The following is a 24,821-nucleotide window of genomic DNA, read 5'->3' on the forward strand; positions in this document are numbered from 1 at the left end:
TAAAACTTGGTGACAGTAGTTAAGATAAATGTGCTAGCTGTTATTTATACAACAGATACTCACGCTTGGTCCAATTTGCTCAACATTAATCTAGAAGAGACCATGTAGACACTAGAAAAGTCAAGACCCACTCCCCAGAACACATACTTCATGCTGCTGGAGGTCCTGTTGCAGGTGAAAAACATTTTTCAGAGCATTTGCTACATGTCTCTTCCTTTTCCACAGGAAATCCTTCTCCTCTGAACATAAGTCAAAGCCAAACCGCATGTCCAGGTCTTGGTTGCATGAGCAATTACTAGGATAAACACATGTACATATTTTACGTATTAACACACCCTTATCAATCTTAGGACTCAGATCAAAGTTAATCTACAACACTCTTCCCTTCAAGCAGGTTGATGCAATATGAGAGGGAGAACAGGAGAGAATATTATAACTATTTTTAAAACTAAGAAAGCATATTTCAACCAGGAAGACTGATCAGTGGCATTACATCCCTTTATTGCTAATTGATCAAGAAATAATATACAGCATTTAAAAATGAAACAAAATATTAACATGAATACTCTAAAATTAAAATATCTGTGTTTCTTTGTGCAAATATTCTAAAATACATCTATTGATTCTCATTTCACTTGAAATTCCAACGTATGTTCTCTCATTCTAAATCTAAAATAAAAATAAAATTTCAAATGTTGGCATTTCCAGTGAGAAGGAAATGTCAAATTTAGAGCAACTCTAGTGTGAATGCATCCCCCTCTAGTGGCTGAGCACCGATGCAGAACTGCATCGGCAGAAAAAACCCTCCCATTTCTGAGGTGAGCCTGATCATGTAACCCTGTTCTGGAATCAGCATAAGGATGAAATCAGTGACAAGCAGGCCCTGAAGGAATGGGCATTTGTTGCTGAATTTAGTGGAGTAGGATTTCACCCCTGCTGTTCTCATGCTTCTGTACTTGCACAAGCTGTTTCACACCTCAACTCTAGAAGTTGTCAGGTCAGGTTTTACTCAAGAATTATACAACGTAAGATTACTCAGAGGAAGATTTCATTTGCATTAAATCTGAAGTTTAGTAAGTCATTCCTTAAATATCTCCACTATTATAGCTAATTTCCCTGTGCATTTGTGCTGTTCTGTGCACTAACATCCCTTCAACCTCTTTCTGCCCCATGCCTACAAGACAGCTCTCAAAGGTAAGAGACCTGATGGCTTGTGTCCAGGCCAGAGCTACCCATGGACTCCCTGGCTGCCTAGCTAGCCATGGCCAAGCATTGGAAAGTAGCAGGATTTTTCTTTTTCTTTCCGTGACAGAAAGCCTCTTACAGAGCCTCTTGTCTCTACTACAGAGTCCATAATGTCAGTGAAACTAGTTATGGGACTTCCTCCCCTTGTCAGATTTGCATAAAAGCAGCCAGAGGATTACAGCTGTATTGGTAAATGGAAGATACACAAGGGGAACTAAGTTAGGCAGAGCTGCATAACTGTGTTTCCATGGGAAATCAGGATATAAACAAACTGCTTTTAGAGTTATCTGAATGTAAAATAAATAAATGGGAAGCATTTTTCTCTGTCTTGGAATACCACTGGTTTTCTTGTTGTCAGTGATTACTTGCCTTTCTGAAACAAATGATAGAAAATTCTGATTTCAAAAATGAAACAATTTTTCCTTTTTATTTCCCAGTCAACCTCCAAAAGAAAAGATCAGTTTGCCTATTTCTGTGTGTTATATATGGTCATGAATTACACAAAACACCTTAATATTTACTGCAGCATATTAATGAGTATGGGTATAGATGTCCAATCATTTGCCACATTGTCTACCCCAGTTTCTACCAAATATACAGTATCATTAGACCTAAGAGAATACAAGTTTTATTTCTATTGAATACTGACACTTAGGAAAAAAATAAATGCTGATAATTTGTTCATTGTAATTTCTGATCAAGTTCTATGTTTACTCCTCTCCATTATGGTTTTCTAGCCAAAACTTTGTCTTTTTTGTGAATTTCAGACACTGAAATTGATCAACAATAGTATTCTCTGGTCAGAGGAGAAGGGATAATGCTAAAATAAATACATTTATCGACACGTATTGATTTAGATCAAATCCTGCTAAGTCTAATTATATATAATGTTCTGCAAAAGCATTTTACATTTTATTAAAAGCACGTTCCAGTTTCCAGACTGAGAATGTTTGCTTGTTTCTTTTCTATGTGGCTAAGACAAGGGCAAAATTGAAAAACAAAGTCTTCAGGAATAGAAGAAGATCCCTTACCAGCTTTCTGCTTTCACATTCAAATCAAATCTTTTCTCCTGGAAAACAAAATTATAAACTGTAGATTTCTTATTTTGGTTTTAAAGTTTCTTTTCTCCCTTTCTGTCTGGGAGACAGAGTTTTATTTAGTCCACAACTAGGTCTGCAAATGACTGAGCCAAGTGTCTGATATCCCTACGTACATTTTCAAAACCATTTACTTATCCCTAGTGGAACATCCCTACTCACAAATCCCACTTGCTTCCAGGCCACAGAAATCGTAAATAATCTTGGCACAGAAGGCACCTGAGATTCAAGCAACAGACTGCATTTCCTGTGTTATTCAAGAGCCTTTCTGCAGCATCCTCAAATACCATTTTCGTACACTTCCCATTCATTATGCCCCATGGGATACACAGCAGATCATTGACATCCAAACCACAATCTCTCAGTTATCAGACTGCGCATTTGCATTTGCTACTGCCAAGATTTCATTCTGCATTAAAATCAAGTCTTTCCTTAACCAAATGGGTAAGCGAATGGACAGCACTGGCTGTAACCATGACCTGATGGGGATATATGGCTACGAGCACAAAAGTCAGGAGAGACGGAGATAGATGGACAACACAGCTGAGTCCAAAATCATACTGTGCACAGAAAAACAGCTCTTCCCCTTACTCTGTGAACCCAAGGAGCAGCAAAGGTAATTAAACTGGGGGCGGCAAAGGGCGGCTGCACAGATGAGCTGGGGGAGCTGCCAAACTGAGCAAAAGGAGGAAGGGAAACAGCTTTGGGCTTTCCCGGATGCGCCTCAGAGTCTTGACTTTTTAAAGGAAAGCTGAGGCCATGGCACGGGTATTCTCTTAGTAACAGCAGCCACGTGGTCCCCCAGAGCCCCTGGCACAGGGGGATGACCTCCCTTGCCCAGACCGCTGACTGGGGGCTCGGAGCAGCCCAGCCATGGGCTGTGCGAACACACAGCGAGAAAGACTGCTCCTGCCCGAGGAGCAGGCAGGGGAGGTACGCAGGGGAGGCCGGGCTGCAGACGGCAGTGTGGGCAGTAGATTTCTGAGCAGGTTCTTTCCTTTTTTTTTTTTTTTCATAATCTCTAATTTGGTTTATAGAAACAAGCGTTTTTTTACACATAGATAAGACGTTTCAGTCTAAGTAGGCCAGCAAAAAGCATTAAGGGAAAAGGAATCAGCGGAACTGCTGAGAGCTGAGATGCTGTATAAATAATGAGCTTTTCCTCTTTGACAATTAATGATAACCACTTATACAAGATCACAATAACCACTGAGTAAGTAAATTAGACTGAAATTGGACCTAGCCAGCACTGGAACAGCTGACAAAACAAGGTGCATCCTGATGATGCATTTACATATTGCAACCTTCATAGTGTTAATTAATTGATAAAAATTCCTCTGTTCTGAGGCGATGTTTTTATAGCCCTGTAATCTGATGCTGTCTCACTTTCTCACAACATAATACCTAAAATTTGGATGAGATTGTCCCTAATAACCTGGAAACCTGTAGGTGTTTCTTAGCAGAAATATGTTTTTTTTTAATTAAGAATCCTTTTCTTCTATTAATTGCATTCAAAATTATACTGAATATATTTTTATTTTAAGCAGTACTCTCCATACATTCAGCATTCATATGTTATGTTTAATATTTTTAGTAAGGTTTTTTCATACACAGTCCTTTGAAGCATAAGGTTTATTTGGGGCAGATTTTTTGACATTTTCCTAGCTCATGTCCAAGAGGCAACTTTCTATTTGGACTCTAAGTGATGGAGGGGTCAGTAAATTTGGGGGTAAACAGGGAGAGATGTAATGAAGGAACTATCTCATTCTGACATCCTTGCTGGTCTCTGTATCCTCTGTTGGCACGTATAGGAGAATAATGAAGGGACAACATGACAACAGGCTTCTCTGGAGAAAACAGCCAGAGAAATAGAGCTTCTCATCATTCAAGATCTGAGAAAATTTCAGAATAATTCTGCCCCTCTTAGAACCCATCTATAGGGACTCCTGCAGGACAATATTATGGAGGTTTACAGAAGGAATGATTTTTACCCAGGTAACCTTTTATTCCTGAAAGCTAGAAGTGATACTCACCTCTGCAATTGTCATTTTCTTTCCCATGGGCAGTGAATTCAGCATCACCACTGGGGAACCTGTCTCTGTACTGAACTTACAGGTCCGCTGGAAAAACAACATGCTTTTTTTTACAAAAAAAGTAAAGGGTTTACCCTCTCCCCCCCCCACCCCCTCGCACTTTCTAGAGAGTGACTCATGTTGAGTTCATTATTAAGGCCAGTTCTAACATACAGGGTGGTAGCGCCTCTTCTTTGGCAACATGACATCCAGTGTTGGCTCCGCATACTTGATATAATGGAACTTGGTAGGACCTGGAGGGCTGGCAACTCCTTCAGGTCCCAGTGTAATGTCCCTGGTCCCTTCAAAGGAACCTTTCACTGTAAGGGAGAGCTCTTTCTCTAAAAAAGCAAAACAAAGGACAGCAGAAACATTAGTTTAAGTTAGCCAGAAAATTGTCCTGGCTTGATTAAAAGCTGGATCGTGACAGCAGAGCTGTAGATTTTGAACCACAGCTTTATCTAATGTAAAGCACTCTGAAGGGAGTGCTAGCAGTGAAAGGAAAGGAGCAAAACTGGAACTATTTTCATAGAAAATTGTTCTTGCCATTGTGTACAACTGAGATTTCAACTTTAATGTAGTTCTAATAGACCTTATTGATATATAACAAAAGGGAGTACCAGATGTAGTCATTACAATCTTTAACAAACCTAATGCATTAGCCTGGTGCTAAGTGCACTGAATAGTGTAGATACTACTTATTTCACTTATTCATTATATGAAAGGAACATGTGATTATTGGTAAGTAGTTAACAAAGCAATAATTTTACTTGATTTTTGCTGCTGCTTCTCAGTCACTTCAACTTCCAAACAGCAAAGTTCACGACACTGTAACAGATGGAGAATAAGAATGCATGAGAAAGGGTATCACACTCTGACCTGGTTACAGAGCACTCTGAATCCTGCGCACTCAGCTTTTGGGCATATCCGGTTGCCTGAAGTACCTAATTCCCTGGCATTTCTGGGCTTTTGCCTAGTAGCCACTGACTAAAGAAAGGGAAAAGCTCTGGAGAGAGTTGTAGAGCATCCTCCAGTGAAAATGACACATGATTCTCCCAATATGAGAAGGATACCATGAAAGAAAAATCAGGGGAATTTTCAGGATAATAGCACAGATGAAAAGGGTTAAACCAGGAAAAACATAAATGAAAGATGTCTGTTGAGAGACCAAGAGCCAACAGTGTAAAGCACTTCCTGAAGAAGCACTGCTATTAATTTTTTTTTGTGGCACTCAGTCCTTTTTCAGAGAATGAAATTGTGATAGGTCAGTATTTAGTGCAGTGCTTACCATTACTCAAGACTCATCTCCCAGGGGAGGAAAGGGCTGGGTATGTTATCAGCAAGTGGTTTCACAGTCTTTCTAACCACTGTGTTTTGATAAATAGGAGCACATTTTTAAAGGAGTACTGGTACCAGAGAGAGGTGGGGGGAGGGATTTGAAATACAGGACATATGGGAAATAAAGGAATACCACAAATGATCAAAGAAATAAAATACCTCATTCTCAAACTATCTCAACAGGAAGAGGGAAGAAGGAGACAGAGCTGGCCTATTGGGTGTCTAATAGCTTACAGCTTCTGTGGCCTGTCTTATCTTAAGAAAATACTTACAGAAAATTTCTTAGGAAAAAGACACATTACCACTAGGACTCCATTGGTAGCAATGGCTTCATGAGGACCAGAACTGAGAAACAAAATGAAAAACACAGATTTTCAGATCAGTCAAATGCCCAGTCATGTTTTTCCTGGGTGTTTCTCTTTCTCCCCATTTAGAAGAATGAGAGCCTGAGGGACTTCAGCAACAAGCTCCTTCTCGCACTTGCTTGGACTAAGGAATGCTCTAAAGGGACTTACTCCTATACCAAAGCCAAGTGATGTTTATCATGGCTAGTTTTTTGCAGTGCAATCCCATGACTGTCTATAATGGAACCTTCATTTAGGCAGTCAAATTTTTTCCCTCAGTATAACACAGAAAATACATATCAACAACATGCTAATATATCAGCACACCCCTGCTGGGAAGTTCAGCTTTATGTATATGCTGGTATGTAGATACAAGCAAAGGGGCAGAGGGTAGGGGGTATAAATTACATGAAAAAAAAGCTTTCCAGATCATTCAGGTGAAGTCAGGAGATGATGTGGAGCCATGCCGGGCTGGGACTCAAGAGATTTGAATTCTGTTCTTGGCTCCCCACTGGCTTGCTTGCTGACCTTAGGTCAGTCATTTTATTTTGGCTGTTCCTTAGTTACCTCATGGCAACATAGGGACAAAAAAGGTAACTCATATGGACAGCAGGCTGACCATGCTGAAGAAAAATCTCTGTACTAGAGCTTTAAACACATTGTCATTATGTTGGGCATGAAGAAAACAGAATTTCTAGGACCAAAACAGTGCTGCAAGGGACAATCAGAGGAGACAGAGCTACACTGAAAACTAACCAGCCCATCCAGCATCAGGAGTCTTTTCGGTTCATAAACTGGAACATACATGAAAAGACTAACACACATACACAGACACACACATGAACATGTACACAGACACATACACACTCAGAAAGTCTTCTGACATGCCCCTGAGTAGGCATAGTCTGATGTTGCAGAAAGATGAAATGATGCTGGGAGATGCTTCTTTAAAAGCAACTAAACAACTGAACCAACTGGTGGAAGGAATCAGCTGTTGTATCTCACTCCAGCAGAAAACATAGTAATGCTGTATGAGAAGTCTGGCATGCTTTTTACAGAAATCACATGGAGCATGGCTTCTAATGCTGTTTTTGTGTTTTAGCATTTAATGATTTTTATATTTTTAATGAACATGTACATCACTTACATGCTCTCCAATTTGAATTCAACCTCTAGCTCTTCCGTGGCCTGAGAATGAGAACAAGAAATTAAACAAAGTCACTATGTAATGCCTTCTCCCTTGTTTAAACTGGGTATGCAATATTAACAGCCTGTGACAAACTTCCAGACTGGGTGGTCTGAAGCAATATTTCAGACTAGATAATCTAATGATTCCTTACCTCCTTCCTTCTACAATGTATCTTCAAAGTAATCTGAACTTTTATCTCTTAGCGTGAAGTTGCTCCAGAAAGACAATTTGCAACTTGCTTCATCTTCTGAATTCTACCTTTTTTCTCCTTCCTTTTCTTGCCATTGTTCCCCCATGAGTTACTGTCCTTGTTATTAGCTTGGAAGTTAAATGTCCTTTCCACCCACCACTTCAACATAGTAAACAGAGACTGCTATTAGTGAGTGATTTAGAGTTACAGCTATGCAACACCCTGTAAGGAGGTGTTGATACGTATGAGCTGGTTGTAAGTGACCTAGTTTGGGTACCAGAAGCGATCTGACTATGGTAGCAAGAAACTCTGTGCAAGACATTTGATGGATCACATCCACAGAGCTCAAAGGTTCCCCCACAGACTGTGAAGGCTTTTATTCCCATTTTATAGATGGGAAACTGGGAACCAGAGTAAATTAGTCATTCAGACCTTCAAAACAGCACTAACTGATATGTGAATCAGCTAGTTTTAGCGCTAGCTGAGATATCATTACAGTGCACTGCAAAGGACAGTTCAGGGATACACACAGGGACAACTTCAGCTTTCCTGCCCAGCACTCCTTTGGTGTGAATGCAGGTACAATCAAAGGGGCAGAGGGCAGTGTGTATGAATTACACGGAAAAAATCTTTCCTTATCTTCCAGCTGCAACAACTGTGCAGCAGCCTCGGTGATGCTGAGAGATGCCTCCCCTCTGCACCACACCATTTCAGCCATATGTTCTATTTAATCATTTAAGATTTTTTTGTGAGGGCCTCAGGCTTTCAAATACAGATTCCTGACTAGGATAGCCACATTTTTCTGTTTATATTTTAAATGGCAATTCAAACATCCATTACTGGGATAAATAATCCATGGCAGATTCAGAAAGTGCACCCCAAGATTTTGAAAGCGTTGTATAACTTCACTGGCTTCTTATCTGTCTTGTTTTAAATCCCTGCCTGATCTAAATGTTAAAGTCACATAGCTGCGAGACCAGTGACAAACTTGAACAACAATATCTGAGTTCAGCCCCAGGAAATAAAACAAGGATACTTTGCCAAGAGAATTAACTAATACTGACTTCCAGCCTTCAAGTACCTGTAGCCAAAACAGACTACTTCATGGAAGATACCACAAAGAAGAGCTTCAATAAGCATAGCCAGAGATACAGAAGTAGGGCAGAGCAATGCAATACACAGGCCAGGAAACAGAAGTTCATTATAATTTATAGTTCAGGCTTGAAAACTCAGATAAGTGTGCCCTCTACCTGTGAGATCTCACAGACACTGATCTCACAAATCTCACCTTTGGATCAGGCTTAAAATACAGGAAAACTTTTCTTTCAATTGGAAGTTTAGCAGTATCAAAGAGCACAGAGAAGAGAGGGTCATCTTGAGTAACAAAATCTTCATCATACACTGTTAGCTCCAGCACGTTCTGGGAAGAGAAGGAGAAGGTTTTTAGAGTTTTGGCAGTCTGGACATTACTGGGTCTAGCGAAGAAGGAGTCTGGGGGATGTGCATGAGAAGAGAAGTGGAGGAATTAAGTATCATCCCACTTTGGAGAAGTGTATTGTAATCAAACATAGATTCTTCCTCAGTTCAGCTTAATTACTGTAACATGAGTGATACATTGGCTGTATCTACATGACAGCTTAGTCAGCTCCCCAAATCTGCATCAGCCTTGCACTGACTCATAAAAGCCTCGTTTCCTTAAAGTTTCAGTACAGAGCTCAGTCTCTGGCCCACCAGTAACACTGGGCCAGCATCCACGACCAGAGCCCTGACACACCATACCAGGCTACGCAGACTGAAACCATCTTCAATAAAATCATTTCCTCATCTCATTGTCCTGTGAAAACCTGTTTATATGGGGGGGCACCTGAAAATACAAAAATTATCTGCTTCCTAAACCATCTCATGAGGGATAGACCAATAAGATACGTAACAGCAAAGAGCAGCTTTTCATTCATTCTGGCTCATAAAGCTGCCCAGGAAGCCCAGAGACACCAGTATCGTGCTTCTCTCACACTTCCCAGGATACATGCTGGAGACACTGTGTGCAGGCACAAAGTCACACACAGCCCGAGTTCTTACAGACTGCACTATCGAAAACAATCTGAAATCCACAGAAAGAATAGCAGAACCAGAACTGTATAGATATAGTCAAAAAGGCTCTCAATTACTTGATCAAAGTGGCAAACTGACAGTGTACAATACCTATGGAGTCCTGCTCTTGCTTGTCATAGATAAAGCACTGGCCAGCTGAGACCTGCACACGTTAACCAAGTAAAAATTATTAGCACTGGAAAGCCACCTGGGTGGACTCAGTGCATAATAGCTATATGATGTAGACTGTGCTTGAAAACTGGAGGCAAGTTCCAAAGCTGCACAGCCTGTCCATGAGGCACAGCCACTTTGTTCCCATGACATAGGAGAAGCTTGACTTCTTATTCGAATTAGCATAATGTTTTTGCCCACAAGCAGTCATTCAGTGCTCCAGGATGGATGGAAAGCTTAGTCATTTTCTTTGCAGAAGAGGTACAGTGGGGAAATATCAGAAGTGGGTACTACCAGCTGTTGCACACCCCCACTGTTAAAGGGTACCAGAGCTGCAGGATGCTGGACTTGCTGGTTACACACCAAACTTTTTTTACATGTTCCTAAGTAGAAGCCAGTGCAAAAATGAGTTCCACAGAACTTTCACATGATATAAAGTTTCCCTCGACATTATACCAGCTGAGATCCTGCAGGGAAGGCTATGTAAAAGTGGAATTCTAAAATAAGTCTGAATTCCAGGGAAGCTTTCTGCTCTTTCTCATAGTTTCCAACAAACGCTGAAGAATCACTATTGCTTATTTAAGATCTAAGGTTTGCCGTCCTAATTCAAGTCTGGACCCTGTGGCTATACCTCTACGAGCAATTTAAACAGCACCAGTGAACATTTCCAAGCATGGGAACTCAATCATCTCTTCTGTTAAACTGTTTGCACAGTACCTTATCATGTGCTATCTCTTAAGCAATTTCTGGGCACAGTTCAGGAGACAGATAGGACCAACCATGCACTGTTCCCAATAGGCAGGATGCATGCAGAAACTGTTTAGGAAGGCAAGAGAGCCTGGTAGTCTGGATGTGGCTTTTTCCACTTCAGCTGGCCTCAGTGCTAAAGTGTGGTTAGTTTAACTTGATTTAATAACATTAGTGTGGCCCCAGGAGCCAAGTAGGCAGCCTTCTAACAGAAAGTGACATAAAAATGGGGGGGGGGTGATGTATTTGAATTATTTGAATTTAAAATTAAAAGATAGAAAAATATGTGTGTGACTGAAAATCTTCAGGCAGCTAAAACATATAACTTTGGCTCTTTACCTTGACCTGACTCTGGATTCTGTAGTAGAAAGTTTCATTCCAAACTGGGTTGTTGGAGTTTCTTATAGTTTTGGTGCGGGACTTTTCACATGTAGCAGTAGGCAACCACAATGTCACATAGCAATCAGCCTGGCTTACTGAATAGGAAGAGAGACAGAACAATTGTTAATGTGGCAAAGTAACTAGTGCTACATGACACTTCTCCTACTTTCCCACCACTCTTTTGTCTTAGTTTTCTTCCCCATACTTTCTTCCTGACTGAGTTAGTTAAGAGGAAATCTCACTTTCAGCATTCAGAGTTGATCCTTTTCTTTCCTTGAAGAACAAAAATCCTACAGGGAAGGAAAAAGACTACTACAGGCTCCCTTCCTGCTCTGTATTCAAACCCACAGGTCAAAACATTAGATATTACACCAATGGCATTTGTTTCCCCTACACTGCAATTGTGCCACACTCAGACTGAGAGCAGGGAGAGGGGTACTGTTCTATGATGTGGAGGAAGCTGGATGCAGGCAGATGGCAAGACAGGCTTCTCACAAACTGGTGATTGTTGGAACTGTGATTCCCAAGGACACGTCTGTCACTTCAGACATTTTGTTTGCATACCCTTTGCATCCTGCTCCCTTCTTACAGCCATGCCCATTTAGCATTAACCTCTTGGAGACATAGCCAGGGTATTTAGCATTCCAGTGGGCAGAGATGAACAACCAACAGCAACAAGAGCCTGCTTATTAGCAGACGATGCAGACACTGCAGTACACAGATGATACATATTGCAGCAAGGTGCTAGGAGGTTGCTTGAAGCAACTTGAAGCTGCTGACTGCTAAAATCCAAAACATTGGCTGCTCATCCTAAATGTCTCCCCAGTAAGCGTAGGTCTAGTCATTCTGGCTAGTCTGGCTACCTTATACATTTTGCCTTGTTTGTACACATAGGTTTTCCCTAAAAGAGAAACAAAGTGTGCCATCTGTGCCCTCTCCTTCCTAAGGAACTGAATGTCTTTATTCCACTTATAGACAGAGTTGACTTAGGACCTAGATTTAAGGCTGCCCTCCTTCTGTCCTAAGACATCACATTTAATTACCTACAACTTGTCAAATTCTAGCATTCAGTCTGAAAGCTTCCAGCAGGCATGTCAGTCTTGTGCTGGATATTTTGGGAAAGATTCAACTGAAAGAGTTTATCGCTTTCCCAAAACAAGGCAGAGTAAAAAAACATTAGATTTTATTCATCACGTTAAAAAATAAATTCTTAGTCACTTCACTGTCAGGTTCTAGCCCTTCTGCATCTTGCTTCAGAGCAGGAGAAACAAGGTAAGTGTAGAGCAATACTTCACCTGATACACTATCTCAATCTGGCATTCCTATGTTTGGGATCTCCCAAAACCAGTTGCATCTGGAATATCATTTTTAAAAGCCCTTGCTAGACTTATCCTCCATGAATAATTTCTTCACGATATATTTTAACGCCCATACATCCCTGTGGCAATGAGTTCCACAGCTAACTTAAATATTCCTCTCATTTGTTTTAAATTTCCTGCTTGATAATTTCATTGAGTGCTCCTTTGCCCTTACATTGTGTAAAACAGTGAAAAATCACGCCTTATTCACCTTCTCCCTCCTATTTATTTTTGTATAGATAGCTTCCATATCCTTCATAGTCATTTCTCTTTCACATTTAAAACCTGTAGCTTGTTTTATCTCTCAGGATATATGAGCTGTTTCATATCTGTGATAATCATTATTCCTTTCTATAACTTTTCTTGTTACTTCATTACCTGAAGTATCAGAAGCTTTTGTAGTGAGCCTAGTGAATACATCCCTGGCAGTGAACTGCATTGGTTTGATTCTGTGTGTCTGCTTGTGTTTTTTATTTTAATCTTTTTTTTTTTTAAGGGGGAGGAAATTCAATGCAGATAGTAATGCTCTGAAAAATTTTGCAAAATTTGCAAAAATAAGTATTCAGAAATGTTTGGAGATCCCAGAAATAATGATAATGATTTAAAAGTATTTTAATGTAATTCTGTATGACTACTATATGACCCTAGGTTTATCACTTAGAGATCAGTGACTACTTCACTGACAAAGTACTCTATTCTACTGATGTGATTTGTCATTCTTGTGTATCAAATGTACGTTGAGATACAAAGTGTATCAAACAATCCTTAATTATATGAGTAGATGTAGGTAAACTAGTCAGCTGTGTATTTAACTCAAAGTATTGCTTCAGTTCTGTTTGCACAAGCTCTTTCTACAACCTAGTTATTTGTGATTTTGTCTTACCATTCGACAAGCAGACGAGCTTAAAAGAGTCCTTGATGAAATTTTTCTGGTTTATTGCATCATTACACATGTGCCACAACCATGGAATGGGAGGGAGGTGCAGGTACAGAGAGAGTGACCCTATGTTATGACCTGGGATATAGCTAGTATATCTCTCACTCAGAGGTGTGACATAGGGAAGTCCACTGATACATCCCCCATAGAAACATGTGACAGCCATGGGGTAAGATGGAAAACAGTGCTGCATGGTAAACCTAGACTCTGGTCTTTCAGGTGACGCTATGCTGCTTCCACACCTAGTGTTGCTGTCTATGCAGAACATTCTCTTTTAATGCTGACTTTAATTGATTTCTTGGTTACCAGAGTGAGTAAAACTCTTTGTTCACATGTGAAGGACACTGCACAGTATTGGCTTTGGCAATGGTAACATCATATTACATTTTGCTCCTCTTTGGAGAGCTTAGCCCTAGTCATTAGAAGCATGGCTTATGTCCTAAAAGGTTCTTTGAAGTATACAATAACTCACTGCAGTATCTTTGCACCAAGGCTCACACACGTCTCCCTGGTAGGTGCTGGCCCTCTAGCAAACTGACCCGCCTTTAAGTTGCAGGTATCACATGGTTGTAATACTGCTCTACACTACCCTCTTGCACCAATGTGTTCCCTGGCTCTTCCAGGGCAAGAGACTATGGTGTAGATTGCTACAGTTCAAAATGAAAAAGGAAAATCGAGAGAGACTGCAGGGTTACACCCTTTCCCTTCCACACTCACCCTAGAGCTAGTTTCTGGATCCTTTTACAGGTGGTCACATAGCTGTACTGAGTCAAAAAAAATCAGCTGTTAACAGGTATATTTTGTTTCAAATGCATCACAGTGCATAGGGATAATCCATGTTCTTTATTTTAATGAAACAGGGGCATTTTCCTTTCCTGCTCATATCACTTTCTTGCAATATGACTCACACACCTGCACAATTACAAGAATGCTATACAAGCATTAAAAGAGACAAGAATTTCAGACCTCCATCAGCATCCTTTTTGACAGTCATTCCAGGGTAATTAACAATAACATTAGCCTGATGGTAATGATTTTAGAAAGTTCTTTCTTGTTCGTTTCCAATACATTGTCATAACAGCATTTAAATGATTGAAATGTCAAGGGGCTGGCAAGGTGCAAACAGGTCTATTGAACTGGAATGGGTTTCTTGGTCCCATTATCTTGTTTGCTGGTGGAGTTTGCTCTGTTCCACTCCTCCAGGCTTTTATATGCACCAGTCACACCACTGTATCCCTTGGGCCAGAGGAAACTCAAAAGGAAAGGGCCAGGGCAAGAATGCAATTTATTTATGGGTAAATGGTCATGACTCAGGGTGAAATATAAAGTCTTTGGGAGCCCATGCTGCTCAAATGTGCACAGCTACAAGCACTAGCAACACTGAGCAGTATTTTCGTAGGAATCCCTCAGGTTCATTTCTGCTCCTAAGAAACTAAACTTCCTAGATAATTTTGAAAGTACAGCTAAATTCATGAATCACATCTTTTATAGGTATTTTAGAAAAAAGCATAAATTGACTGGTGGGCGCAGGGATACAGTCTTTTTTCATCTATACAGTCCAGAGATTTTCCTTCCTCTGTAAGTATTTACCCTCAAATAATATTCACTCTTAAAACCACCCAGGACAAAGCAAGCACTGGAATAACATTCAATTTAACAGCAGCAAGGACTAACCTGGTTTATAACAATTTATTTACATAAGTCATGGATTATTTAAGAAATACTTGCAAGAGGTTGCTATACAATTATAAAAGAAAACATGTTGCCAGTACCCTGAGACACCACTTAACTTCTTTTGAACAATATGCTGTCTCCTTGCTATACACATATTCTCATTTAACTATTTATCCTTGCAGAATTAAGTAGACCCCAACTCTCAAATAATTAGTTATTTGAAAAATAATAATATAATAATAGTTATTTGGATATATCCTAATGAAACCATCAACTTTTTACTTTCTCAATGCAGGGTGTTTACAATATTCAGTTATCCCCTAATTACTTTCAGGAAAATGAAACATCTGTTGGAACCGTAGATTTACTTACAAGCATCCCCCCGTTGGACATTTCTCATTCGTATGATTCTTACAGTGAGCAAGCAGCAGGGAGATGATTCTATCTGGAGAAGAATGATATGGACTATGAATTAACCTTCAACGGAAAAAATATCAAATGAGCAACCTAATCAAATGTTATAAAACAACAATACAGTCAGTAAAATTGTGTCAGCCATCTCATTGTTTTGCAGATGAAAATCTGCAACAAGGCAACCTAAAAACACAGTGGAGGAGTGGCTGTACTGGGTCAGAGAAGAGAGCTCAGTAGCCTGTGTCATCTGACCACAGAACAAGAGGATTTGAAAGGGACAGAGAAATATAGAGTGATATTTCCCATGAACATTCTCCAAGCCTCCAACAATTTGCAGCTTAAGGACTTTCTAAGCCAGATGTGGTTTCATTGTATTTGACATAAACTTCTATTTAAGAAGCCTTGTTTTGTTTTTAACATTTTAGTGTGTTTTGCTCTGAGAGTCTGGATTGATCATTATAGCAGAAAAGAAAGGGATAAATCCATGTCAACTGATACTGAATGCTAGATGCTTGCAAACTCCTGCACTCTGAAATTGCTGAGATATTACCTCCAGAACATAGTTACAGGAAGTCTCTTGAACAGAGTAAATGCACTGATGACCACTGTGATGGAGCTGTCAAAATACTGGTATAATCTTACTCAAAGCTAAGATCACCTTAATAAGCATCTGTTAGGTCCCATCACACTAAAAAGAACTCTGCTGAGAACATCTGTTGTTGCTGACTCTCACAGGGCAAACCCTCAGTACTGTACCTAGAGAAGCATTTTTATCATATGCTTCAAAAACACAGAAAAGGCCTCTTGCAATTTTTCCTTTTTTTCTTTTACAACTATATGGGGAAAACAAGAACAGTAATCTGAATGGAACTTTAGTTAATCACGACCATGTGGTAACCTAACAACTGAGAATTATCTACAGATAATTTAGAGACTAAGGAATTAGATATGGGATGCCTTTGGAGAAAAAAAAAAAGAAAAACAACAACAAAACCCTATAAAATGAAAGTGTCTAATTTCTTTTGGCCCCTCTGAATATCTCAGCCATAACCTTCCATAAAACAAGTCCCTCCAGATTTTGTGACTGTGGGAACCTCTTCCTATTTATTAATAGAGGATAATGTGATTTCCTTTTTCTAAGGAAGGTGATTTCCTGCTGGCTCATTCCAAAAAGCTGTCTGTAGCTCAGTTGTATCTGCAAAAGGCTACTCTAACAAAGTCCATAAATAAATCAGCATTTCCAGTGACTGTGACACATGGCCATTTCCTCACACTCCTAGAAACATTTCCACCTGCATAAATGGTTACAGCAGAGCCCTCCAAATCATTCTTTTTGACAACTGCTATTTTTATCAGCTGATTTCCTCTCATTTAGGAGCATCCTTCTATTTCTATAAAACTTCAGAGACTTCCTAGAACGACTGTAAGCAAGCAGACAAAGCAGATGTCAAGGCAGATAAAGAATGGCTGGAAGAACCTCACTTAAAACAATATGTGTATTGTTGCCAAAATTCCTTTTTTTTTCTTTTTTTTTTTTTTTTGGTAAGAGAACAGAACAAAAAGGGCTTTATTTTCAGCTGTGAAGACAGTTAGGCCTCTTTTGTTACAAGAAATTACTTTTTCTGTGTGTGTTTAAAATCCTCTCCTCTCTCCCCTAAAACATTTTATGTTAAAATAATGTTGTGCTGAGATCTTAAGAGTTCCTGCTGCCTCCTCCATGAGCCTCAAAAATGCTTTGTTTGCCTCCTTTTAGTACTTCTGCATGGTATTCACCCTCAGCAATCCATCTGCCTTCTATTTCATGTGTTCTGGAAGGAGAAAAAGTGCAAGAGAAGCTGCAAAATTTGCAAACAGCAGTTAGTGGAGTAGTATATCTTCAGTGCTACCCCATGCAAAGACACTAGTTCACATTTCAGAAACAGTATAATGATATTAATGCAGTTCTCCACCCAGTTAATTAACCCATCCTCTCAGCCGGATAATTAGCAAAGGTGGATCACCGCACTCACATGTTTGGAATGAGCTTGGGCACCTTAGAGCACAGCATCTACCCTAGAAGGCAGAAACTCATAGTTCAGTAAGATCTGCATAAGCAACATGGCAATTAATGCAACTGTTTATCTCAAGAGAACCCTGAGATTGTGCAAGGTGCTACCAGCTCATGGATCGGTTCCAGGTATGTTTCCTCAAGCAAATGGCACTCTTGCTTGAGTAAGAACTGATGGATTCAATATTTGCCAAGCAGTTTGAGATTCTTAGATAAGAGACATTACGAAAGTGCAGCTTGTTTCTTTTTTAATCATTATTACACAGTTGCTGCCATCTGATCACCTGTCCCTTCTTTCCCATGTAACGTCTTCCTAATGTGTTGGCCATACTCAAAGAAATCTGATGTGAGGAAGTCAACTCAGAGATGTGGGTTTCACAGAAAGCTTCCTGAAGTTTCACCAAAAAACCAGTAGCTTCACAGAAACTATGGAAATCTAGAGCTGTGCTTCCACTGGGGAGAGAAACATACAACTAGCCATTTACCCAAGGAAAGGAAGCAGCCAGCTATCAGCCATCCTGCACCCAGTGGCCAGTCAACACACAGCACAGGTCAGCCCTGTTGGCGGAGGACATAGAAAACTGCAAGCAGAACAGAAATCATCAGGTAGTCAGGCCTCACTAGTTCTATTGCTCCCAGGATGATTTGCTATTTTAATTAATTCCAGTAACTAACTTCTTCAAAAAAGGAAATGTATTTAAATAGCAGCTGTGACAATTGTAACAATGCTATATTAGGATCTAGTTATACAAACAAAGAAAATACAAGCTATGCATATGCAAAACAAAGGATATAAGTTCTGTTATTCTGTTCACTTAAAACCTATTATAATCTCATTTACAAAGAAGGGTACTGCTATGTCAGCATGTACCACATGGTAGGGGTTTTTAATACAGCTTGAATAACAGGCTCCAGTCAGATTTCTGCCCTGGGCAAAACAAGGATTTAGTACAACACTCATTTAGCTCTGTCAAATTGTGGTTTTGCTTTTGATAAATTCAATACTGATATATTCACTCTGTGACTGATTTACTGATTTTCCATCTGTCAACCTGTCTTCATTTCAGTGCTTCCAAAATTGTTTGCATGTGTGCTATATGTACACATGCATATAAGAACATAACAGCATGCTCCTTTGCCAGTGTACTAGCACGGTGTATACTGCTATTTTCTCGGACTTCCAGAGAAATCAATTGATTTACTGGGATTTTCCAAATGACACCTCCATCACGCATAGGCCAGAGTTCCTATTCTCTTCTTCCACTTTTCCATCACTTCCTATTATAAAGAATAGCGTGGTATGAAACTGGACCCCAAGCTACTATATTGGTGGAAGTAAATTATATCTCCATTGGTACCGATGATTCCAACTTTCTCCCACTAGGTTAGTAAGAAGTTCAAACAGAAATTTCACCATAGTGAGCACTCTGAGGATTCCCGGTAGTCTGCATTCCATGCGGATTTGTCTGTTGGTCTGTCTATTCCAGCCCTCTATAAAGTCATGCTCATATTCAGATGTAGGTATGTGTGGCATGCATCTATCTTGAGAAGCAATGGTGTAAATACTAGAGTAGTTTAGCTATAATACATCCTGTCATATCACAAGGGGCTGTGGAGCTCCCAAATGACAATCTTCCCTAATGAGAGGAGAGCCCATGAGGCAAAAGGATCATCTGTCTTCTTTACATTTTTCACTTGTTCTTTCAGTGCCTTTTTCAGCTTCTGGGCTTCTTCCTCTATCAGACTTTTCCAGCATAGGCTATTGCTAGCGGTATCTTCCCAGTTTGCGATGTCAATGTTACAGACACTCACCATGTATACTGTAGTTTGCCCCAGTTTCACAGTTTTATGACAGTGTGGTCAAATATATGCCAATATCGATGCATATTTTGCTTTTGAGTTTTAGTCCCCTGTTTTGCCATAGATGTTCAGTCGGTTAGCAGACTGTGGTAACTGCTTTCCCAAGACAGAGAACAGTCATCCAGTGTAGCTGATTCCAGAAGGGAAAATTTGCACTTGAACCTCCTGGGACAGCCTACACATCCTGAGTCTTGATTATTGCCCTTTTTAGACTGATATTTATTCCAGAGTCCTTATAAGCTAAGAGAAACATAGTGCAGAGATCCTGAAATTCATCTTCAATGGGTGTGATGAAAACTATATCACCATCATAAAGCAGCTCTCTTCCAGGCAAGTGTTAAATTATTGCTTTTCTACATGAAATATGGAATGTATTCTGTCGGGTTTTGTGTGGAGGTGGCCTCTTTCAGCGCTAGATGAAAAAGTGTGATGAAGAAGCACAGAAAATTATGTGCCAAAGTGTGCTGGTACCTTTACCTATTTCAGTGCTACACTGCATCCTATTCCACTGGCTATCCTGAAAAGATCAGATGAAATTAAAAAACCATGAGGACAATCAAATTACCTTTTCAATAGTTGAAAAAGACCATTTCTACTGATCAAACTGAAACATTTTGTGTTGTCTATAAAAACCATGAAAAGAGCTTCCTCTCCACCTTTCCTGCAGTCACTTAATAATACTACTTATATCCATTTCTGTGTCTTCTGACACAAAAGCCATCCAAAGATGATTTTTGTACCTTTACTGATGTCCCCCTGCATTCCTGACCCTGAAAAGCATTCTGTTGTGATGCAGTCACTCACAGGATGTTGCAGAGGCACTCCTGTCTACATCTCCAGGTGTTAATTTAACTAGATGGTAGCCAGACACCAAAAGAGTCAAAATACTTTGCTGCTGACAGAGTATCTAGAGTTGGTGGTGTGTGGAGGAGTACCTATCTTGAGCTACCTGTGAATTAGGCTTTCTTAATGAATGTGCATCCTCAAGTTTCCACCAGGTCTCTTTGCAGTTGTAATTGGGATGCTTCAGGCACTGAAAATCACTCGGTCAAGCCATGCCCCAGCAAGTGATTGAGTTTATCTCCCACCACAGGAGAACCCACTGTGGCACATTGTGCGGGTTAAGCACAACTGATTGCTGTGTTTGGTCATGTCTCTGTGGATCTTCCTCATTCCCGACAAACCCAGCCTCCACACCGGAAAAACAGCTGCTCTAATTGCTTCCTTCCTTTGCCTCCTACAGACACTCGGGTTGCAGCACCTCTTCTGCTTGCGGACTGGGCTGTCCTGGCCCCTGAGAAGCTCAGAGATGCCAGCTGCATTGATGACTGTTGCCAGTCTGATTTTCACAAGCTGTACCTCCCGCTGTAGTAACAGCAGTTCCTTTTAATCAGACCTGCTTTTCACCAGAGTTAGCAGAATCTTGGTTGGGTATTTGTGGATTCAAACATTTCCACACTTGAGTAGAAACATTCCTTTTATGTATATAGCCATGATAACCCTGGTTTCAGCAGGGAAAATTTATCTGTGCCCACAAGAGCATGACAGATGTATATGTAGGGCCCCAAGAACAGTGTCTTTCAGATCATTTCTCCTTCATACATTTCTTCCTCATACATATATCCATCAGGGGACTCTGAATACTTTCCAGGAATAAGATTGTGCACAGGATTTCCAATTCCCTACTTGAAGCATATTTCCAAAAAACAGAATTTCAAATATTGATTAACACGACATGGATACTCTTAGTGCACAGTGATTGGAACTTCAGCAGAGATTTATTATTTGACAGATAACCCAGGCTTCTTGCATTTCACTTTCAGTACTGATTAATATTGTGCTTTTTCGTTTCTTTGTGTCTCCAGATGTTTAACAACAGGATTTTTTCTGATTTGAAAAAATAGGTCCATTTGAAAACATAGAGAATTAAATTGTGCATGCAAAATTATTTCTATACACAGAATTTTACCCAAGGGAATAGGATAGTCTATCAGTGAAAGGCACAGTCACAGACTCACAGAATGGTTGAGGTTGGAAGGGACCTCTGGAGATCATCTAGTCCAACCTCCCTGCTCAAGCAGGGTCACCTACAGCAGGTTGCCCAGGACCCTGTCCAGACAGCTTTTGAATATCTCCAAAGACGGAGACTCCACAGCCTCTCTGGGCAACCTGTTCCAGTGCTCAGTCACCCTCACAGTAAAGAAGGTTTTCCTCATGTTCAGGTGGAACTTCCTGTGTTTCAGTTTGTGCCCGTTGCCTCTCGTCCTATCTCTGGGCACCACTGAGAAGAGTCTGGCACCATCCTCTTTACATCCTCCCTTCAGATACTTATATGCGTTGATAAGATTCCCTCCTAAGTCTTCTCTTCTCGAGGCAGAACAGTCCCAGCTCTCTCAGCCTTTCCTCATATGACAGATGGTCCAGGCCTCTTATCCTGTTTTGCCCTTCCCAAGCAGAACAAATATGAGAGAAAGAAATTAGACTGAGGGTTAACTGGCTGAGGGCTGGGACTCACCTTGCCTATTTCTAGGTAACTGTAGAACAGATGTTTACATCTGACAGCTGTCAGGCATTTCTGGAGTCTCATCCTAAGTCAGACACTAACCCAGAACAAATGCTTCACATTCCAAAAATCTTTATGCATCACTACAGATTCTCAGGGAAATCTTGGGGTCTATCCCAATGTAGATGTTTTACATTTTTGATGTCAAAGGTAGGTCAGACAAACCGTTTTTCAAAGTTAGGAAGTGACCTCCTTTGACTTTGAGAGGTTCCTTGTTTGAAGTGGGAGGCACTAGATAGTGCATCATTTGGGCAGTCTGCATTTTAGGTATCCTCATACCACCGTTTTGAGGGAGGCTCAGAATCACTTCTGCAGCCGAGCAGAACTACTGCCGCTGCTGCATTCTTGCAAGCACTGTGGAACTCAGGGTGGCTCAGGAGATGTTGTTGCCTCCTGAACAAACAGAAATGCCTGCTGCTGAGCCTGGAGCTGGTGTTGCTGGAGGTGCAGCCCCTGGACATCAGGCCCTTGCCCCTAGAGAGGCAGCAGCTTAGTACTCCAGTTCCTGCACTGGCCTCGGGTCTGGCTCCTGACTCCCCACACTCCTCGCATCCATACTCAGCAGCAGCAGGTGCTGCTGCTTCTTATGACAAAGCCTGGCCTGTGTCAGAGGTAATGGCTCCAGCCTTCCCTGGGTTATGAACTAGTCATTAGCTCCTACCAGATGGTCTTTTCTCCACACAGGGTAGCAGCTCCCCACTGTTCCCGTGATCTTAGGATCTGCTTCCAGCTTTCAAAACTGAGCAGAATCTGGAGCTCCTGTTTTGCACAGGGGTGAGAGTTTAACCTGCTCCTCTCCTGCTAAACTGTTCTCACAGCTGCATAAACTCTGCAAAAACCAGGAGCCCTTGCCTGGCAGGGAAGAAATACCACTGACCTGAGGTATGAGGTATCTTCCCCTCTTTAAGACATGGCTTATGCCAAGTTCAGAACTGTACATCCAAATCTTCCCCCTCCCTTTCCCCACATTAATTGTTGTATGAGAGCAGCTGCAGTCCTCAAATGTTTTAATATATGCAGTGATGCCTGGAATGCCAGAGCTGGCTCGACCTGCTACTGTAGCACAGGACAAAGTAACAGTCAAGACCTGAATAACATAGATTTTTTCATGCAGATAAAAATCAGCATAAAGCATGCTCAGTTGCTACAATATGCTATGATATGTTTCTAACAGCTTATTCACCTTAGCAGGCAGAGACTCTCATATTTAAGTCTTCATATGTTTCAGTGATGAAACATTTACACTTCAGAAAGAAAGACTGAGCAAGAGATAAGAACATGCACGTGTCCTTCACACAAAACACGATATGCTGCAATAACCGAGCTGTGTTCATTCATGTACATAGAATATAGTGCTGAGTTCTGATCACAGAAGAAAAAACTGGCACTTGCATGTATCCGATACAAGACCAACAAGTCTGTCTCTCATCAATGGATTTTCATTAATTTTTGAAACTTCTGCAATTCTGAAACGTGAAAAATAATCTTTCTGTGAGCAACAGCTGCAACATAGTGATCTAGAAGAAGGTCACGATTCCATGCACATAAGGCGCCTCTTTTGGTCCACTTCTGTCACATCTACCTCTTCTAGATTTCACCACTCCTAATTGTCTTTAAGCTAAGCCCATCTCCAGAGCAGATAATGGAAAAACAAACACATCACTGTGTGGGATTAAGAAATGAAGATGAGACTTTGCCTGTCATATGTATAATTATCATAGGTAATTATAACACAGGAGTTCAAATCTCTTTGCTTTCTCCCTCCATGATTTTAGGTTCCTTACTGCTTTTAAGCAGGAAGCATTATACTAATGACCTATGGATTCATTGTTTTTCAGCCTGTTTTTACTATCTGAAAAATCCTTGATCTAATACATGGTCCAAAGCTTCAATATCTCCACAGTCTGGAGATACTGGAGTTTGTAAGATAAATATGTACAAGGCAAAAAGACTACAAACTGACAGAACATTTCCTGAGGAAACACAGCAAAATCTTTTAGTGCCACTGACTATTTTAAAATATAAATCCTAATAATGGGCAAATACGAAGGCTAAACTGCACAAAGCATATGTGGAAAAAGTAAAAATACTGGGAATGTAAAATGAGAATTTAATTTAATTTCTTGATGCCTACATTGTACTAGGACTACCTACACGTATACCCAGCTCACCTTCTTGCCAATTTACAGTATCATTTCAAGTTCCAGAAAAAACTCCTACTTCAGCTTCATTTTGCTCAGTATAACTCATCTGCATGGATTATCAACCAAATCTTCACAGAATTGTCGGGCTCAGAATCAGACACTTCTTGGGACAACATTGTTAAGTATGAGTTATATCTTCATTTAAATTTCTCTAATTCTGATACAAAACAATGCCTGTATTTATTGCACAGATAGCAAAGAATCTAGCTGAATGAGAACCCTCTAAATCAGTAATTTCTAACAAAAATAAACTTATGACTGATCTTCTTCAAACACAAGAAATAACGCTTGCATACAAACTTCACTCATTTCACTGAATCCCCCTGTTACAGTTTTCTTCCAAAGGAGTACAGAAGTGATGGAAATCAGGGATCAGTAACCCAGGATCTTTAACAGCCTTATACAAACTGCTAGGCTAGAGATTATGTTTGTGGAAGCTGTATATATCACTGTTACTTCCAGTCAATTCAGTTGCAAAAAGCACTGTGGAACGGAAAGCCCATTGATGGTTTTTCTTTACAAAAAAGGGAGCGATTAAAACAGTAGATATTCTGTACACTTCCAATAAAACACAGAAGAAAAATACAGCAAGCAATTCTGAAAATCACAAACGTGAACAGAATAAAATTATCCAAACAATAAACTTAAGGGTGTTTCCCTTGTAACACTTGAACTGCTGCCATGATTATTTATTTATTCAAACCACTGGTTAGCAGCCAGTCTATCTGAGGCTTCTTCCCTTTCAGCAACAAAAACCCTTAGCCCTTTTCGGTTCAGAATTCTCTTATCATAATACCTTGAAATCACCATTGTCTGGCTCAGTACTTTCTTCATTTCCTTTTTCTGGTGCAGCATATCCCAGAGGATAGGTTTCAAAGTTTTGGTTCTGATGACAGAAA

General features: G+C 40.3%; 1 protein-coding gene across 1 annotated transcript in view; it reads right to left on the bottom strand.

The window, feature by feature from the left end:
* LOC106498152 (cytosolic phospholipase A2 epsilon-like) overlaps window positions 1-24,821 on the bottom strand; it is a 39,606-nt gene that overhangs the window by 13,089 nt on the left and 1,696 nt on the right. The window contains exons 3-13 of the mRNA XM_013959293.2: window positions 24,719-24,808; window positions 15,207-15,279; window positions 10,824-10,960; window positions 8,764-8,895; window positions 7,244-7,284; window positions 6,055-6,097; window positions 5,185-5,242; window positions 4,589-4,755; window positions 4,376-4,462; window positions 2,277-2,314; window positions 148-295 (exon numbers count right to left, since the gene is read on the bottom strand). Of these exons, the coding sequence (XP_013814747.2) occupies window positions 148-295; window positions 2,277-2,314; window positions 4,376-4,462; window positions 4,589-4,755; window positions 5,185-5,242; window positions 6,055-6,097; window positions 7,244-7,284; window positions 8,764-8,895; window positions 10,824-10,960; window positions 15,207-15,279; window positions 24,719-24,808 (1,014 nt within the window). The remainder of the gene's footprint in view (window positions 1-147; window positions 296-2,276; window positions 2,315-4,375; window positions 4,463-4,588; window positions 4,756-5,184; window positions 5,243-6,054; window positions 6,098-7,243; window positions 7,285-8,763; window positions 8,896-10,823; window positions 10,961-15,206; window positions 15,280-24,718; window positions 24,809-24,821) is intronic.

Source organism: Apteryx mantelli, chromosome 4 (assembly GCF_036417845.1).
Source record: "Apteryx mantelli isolate bAptMan1 chromosome 4, bAptMan1.hap1, whole genome shotgun sequence".
NCBI lineage: Eukaryota > Metazoa > Chordata > Aves > Apterygiformes > Apterygidae > Apteryx > Apteryx mantelli.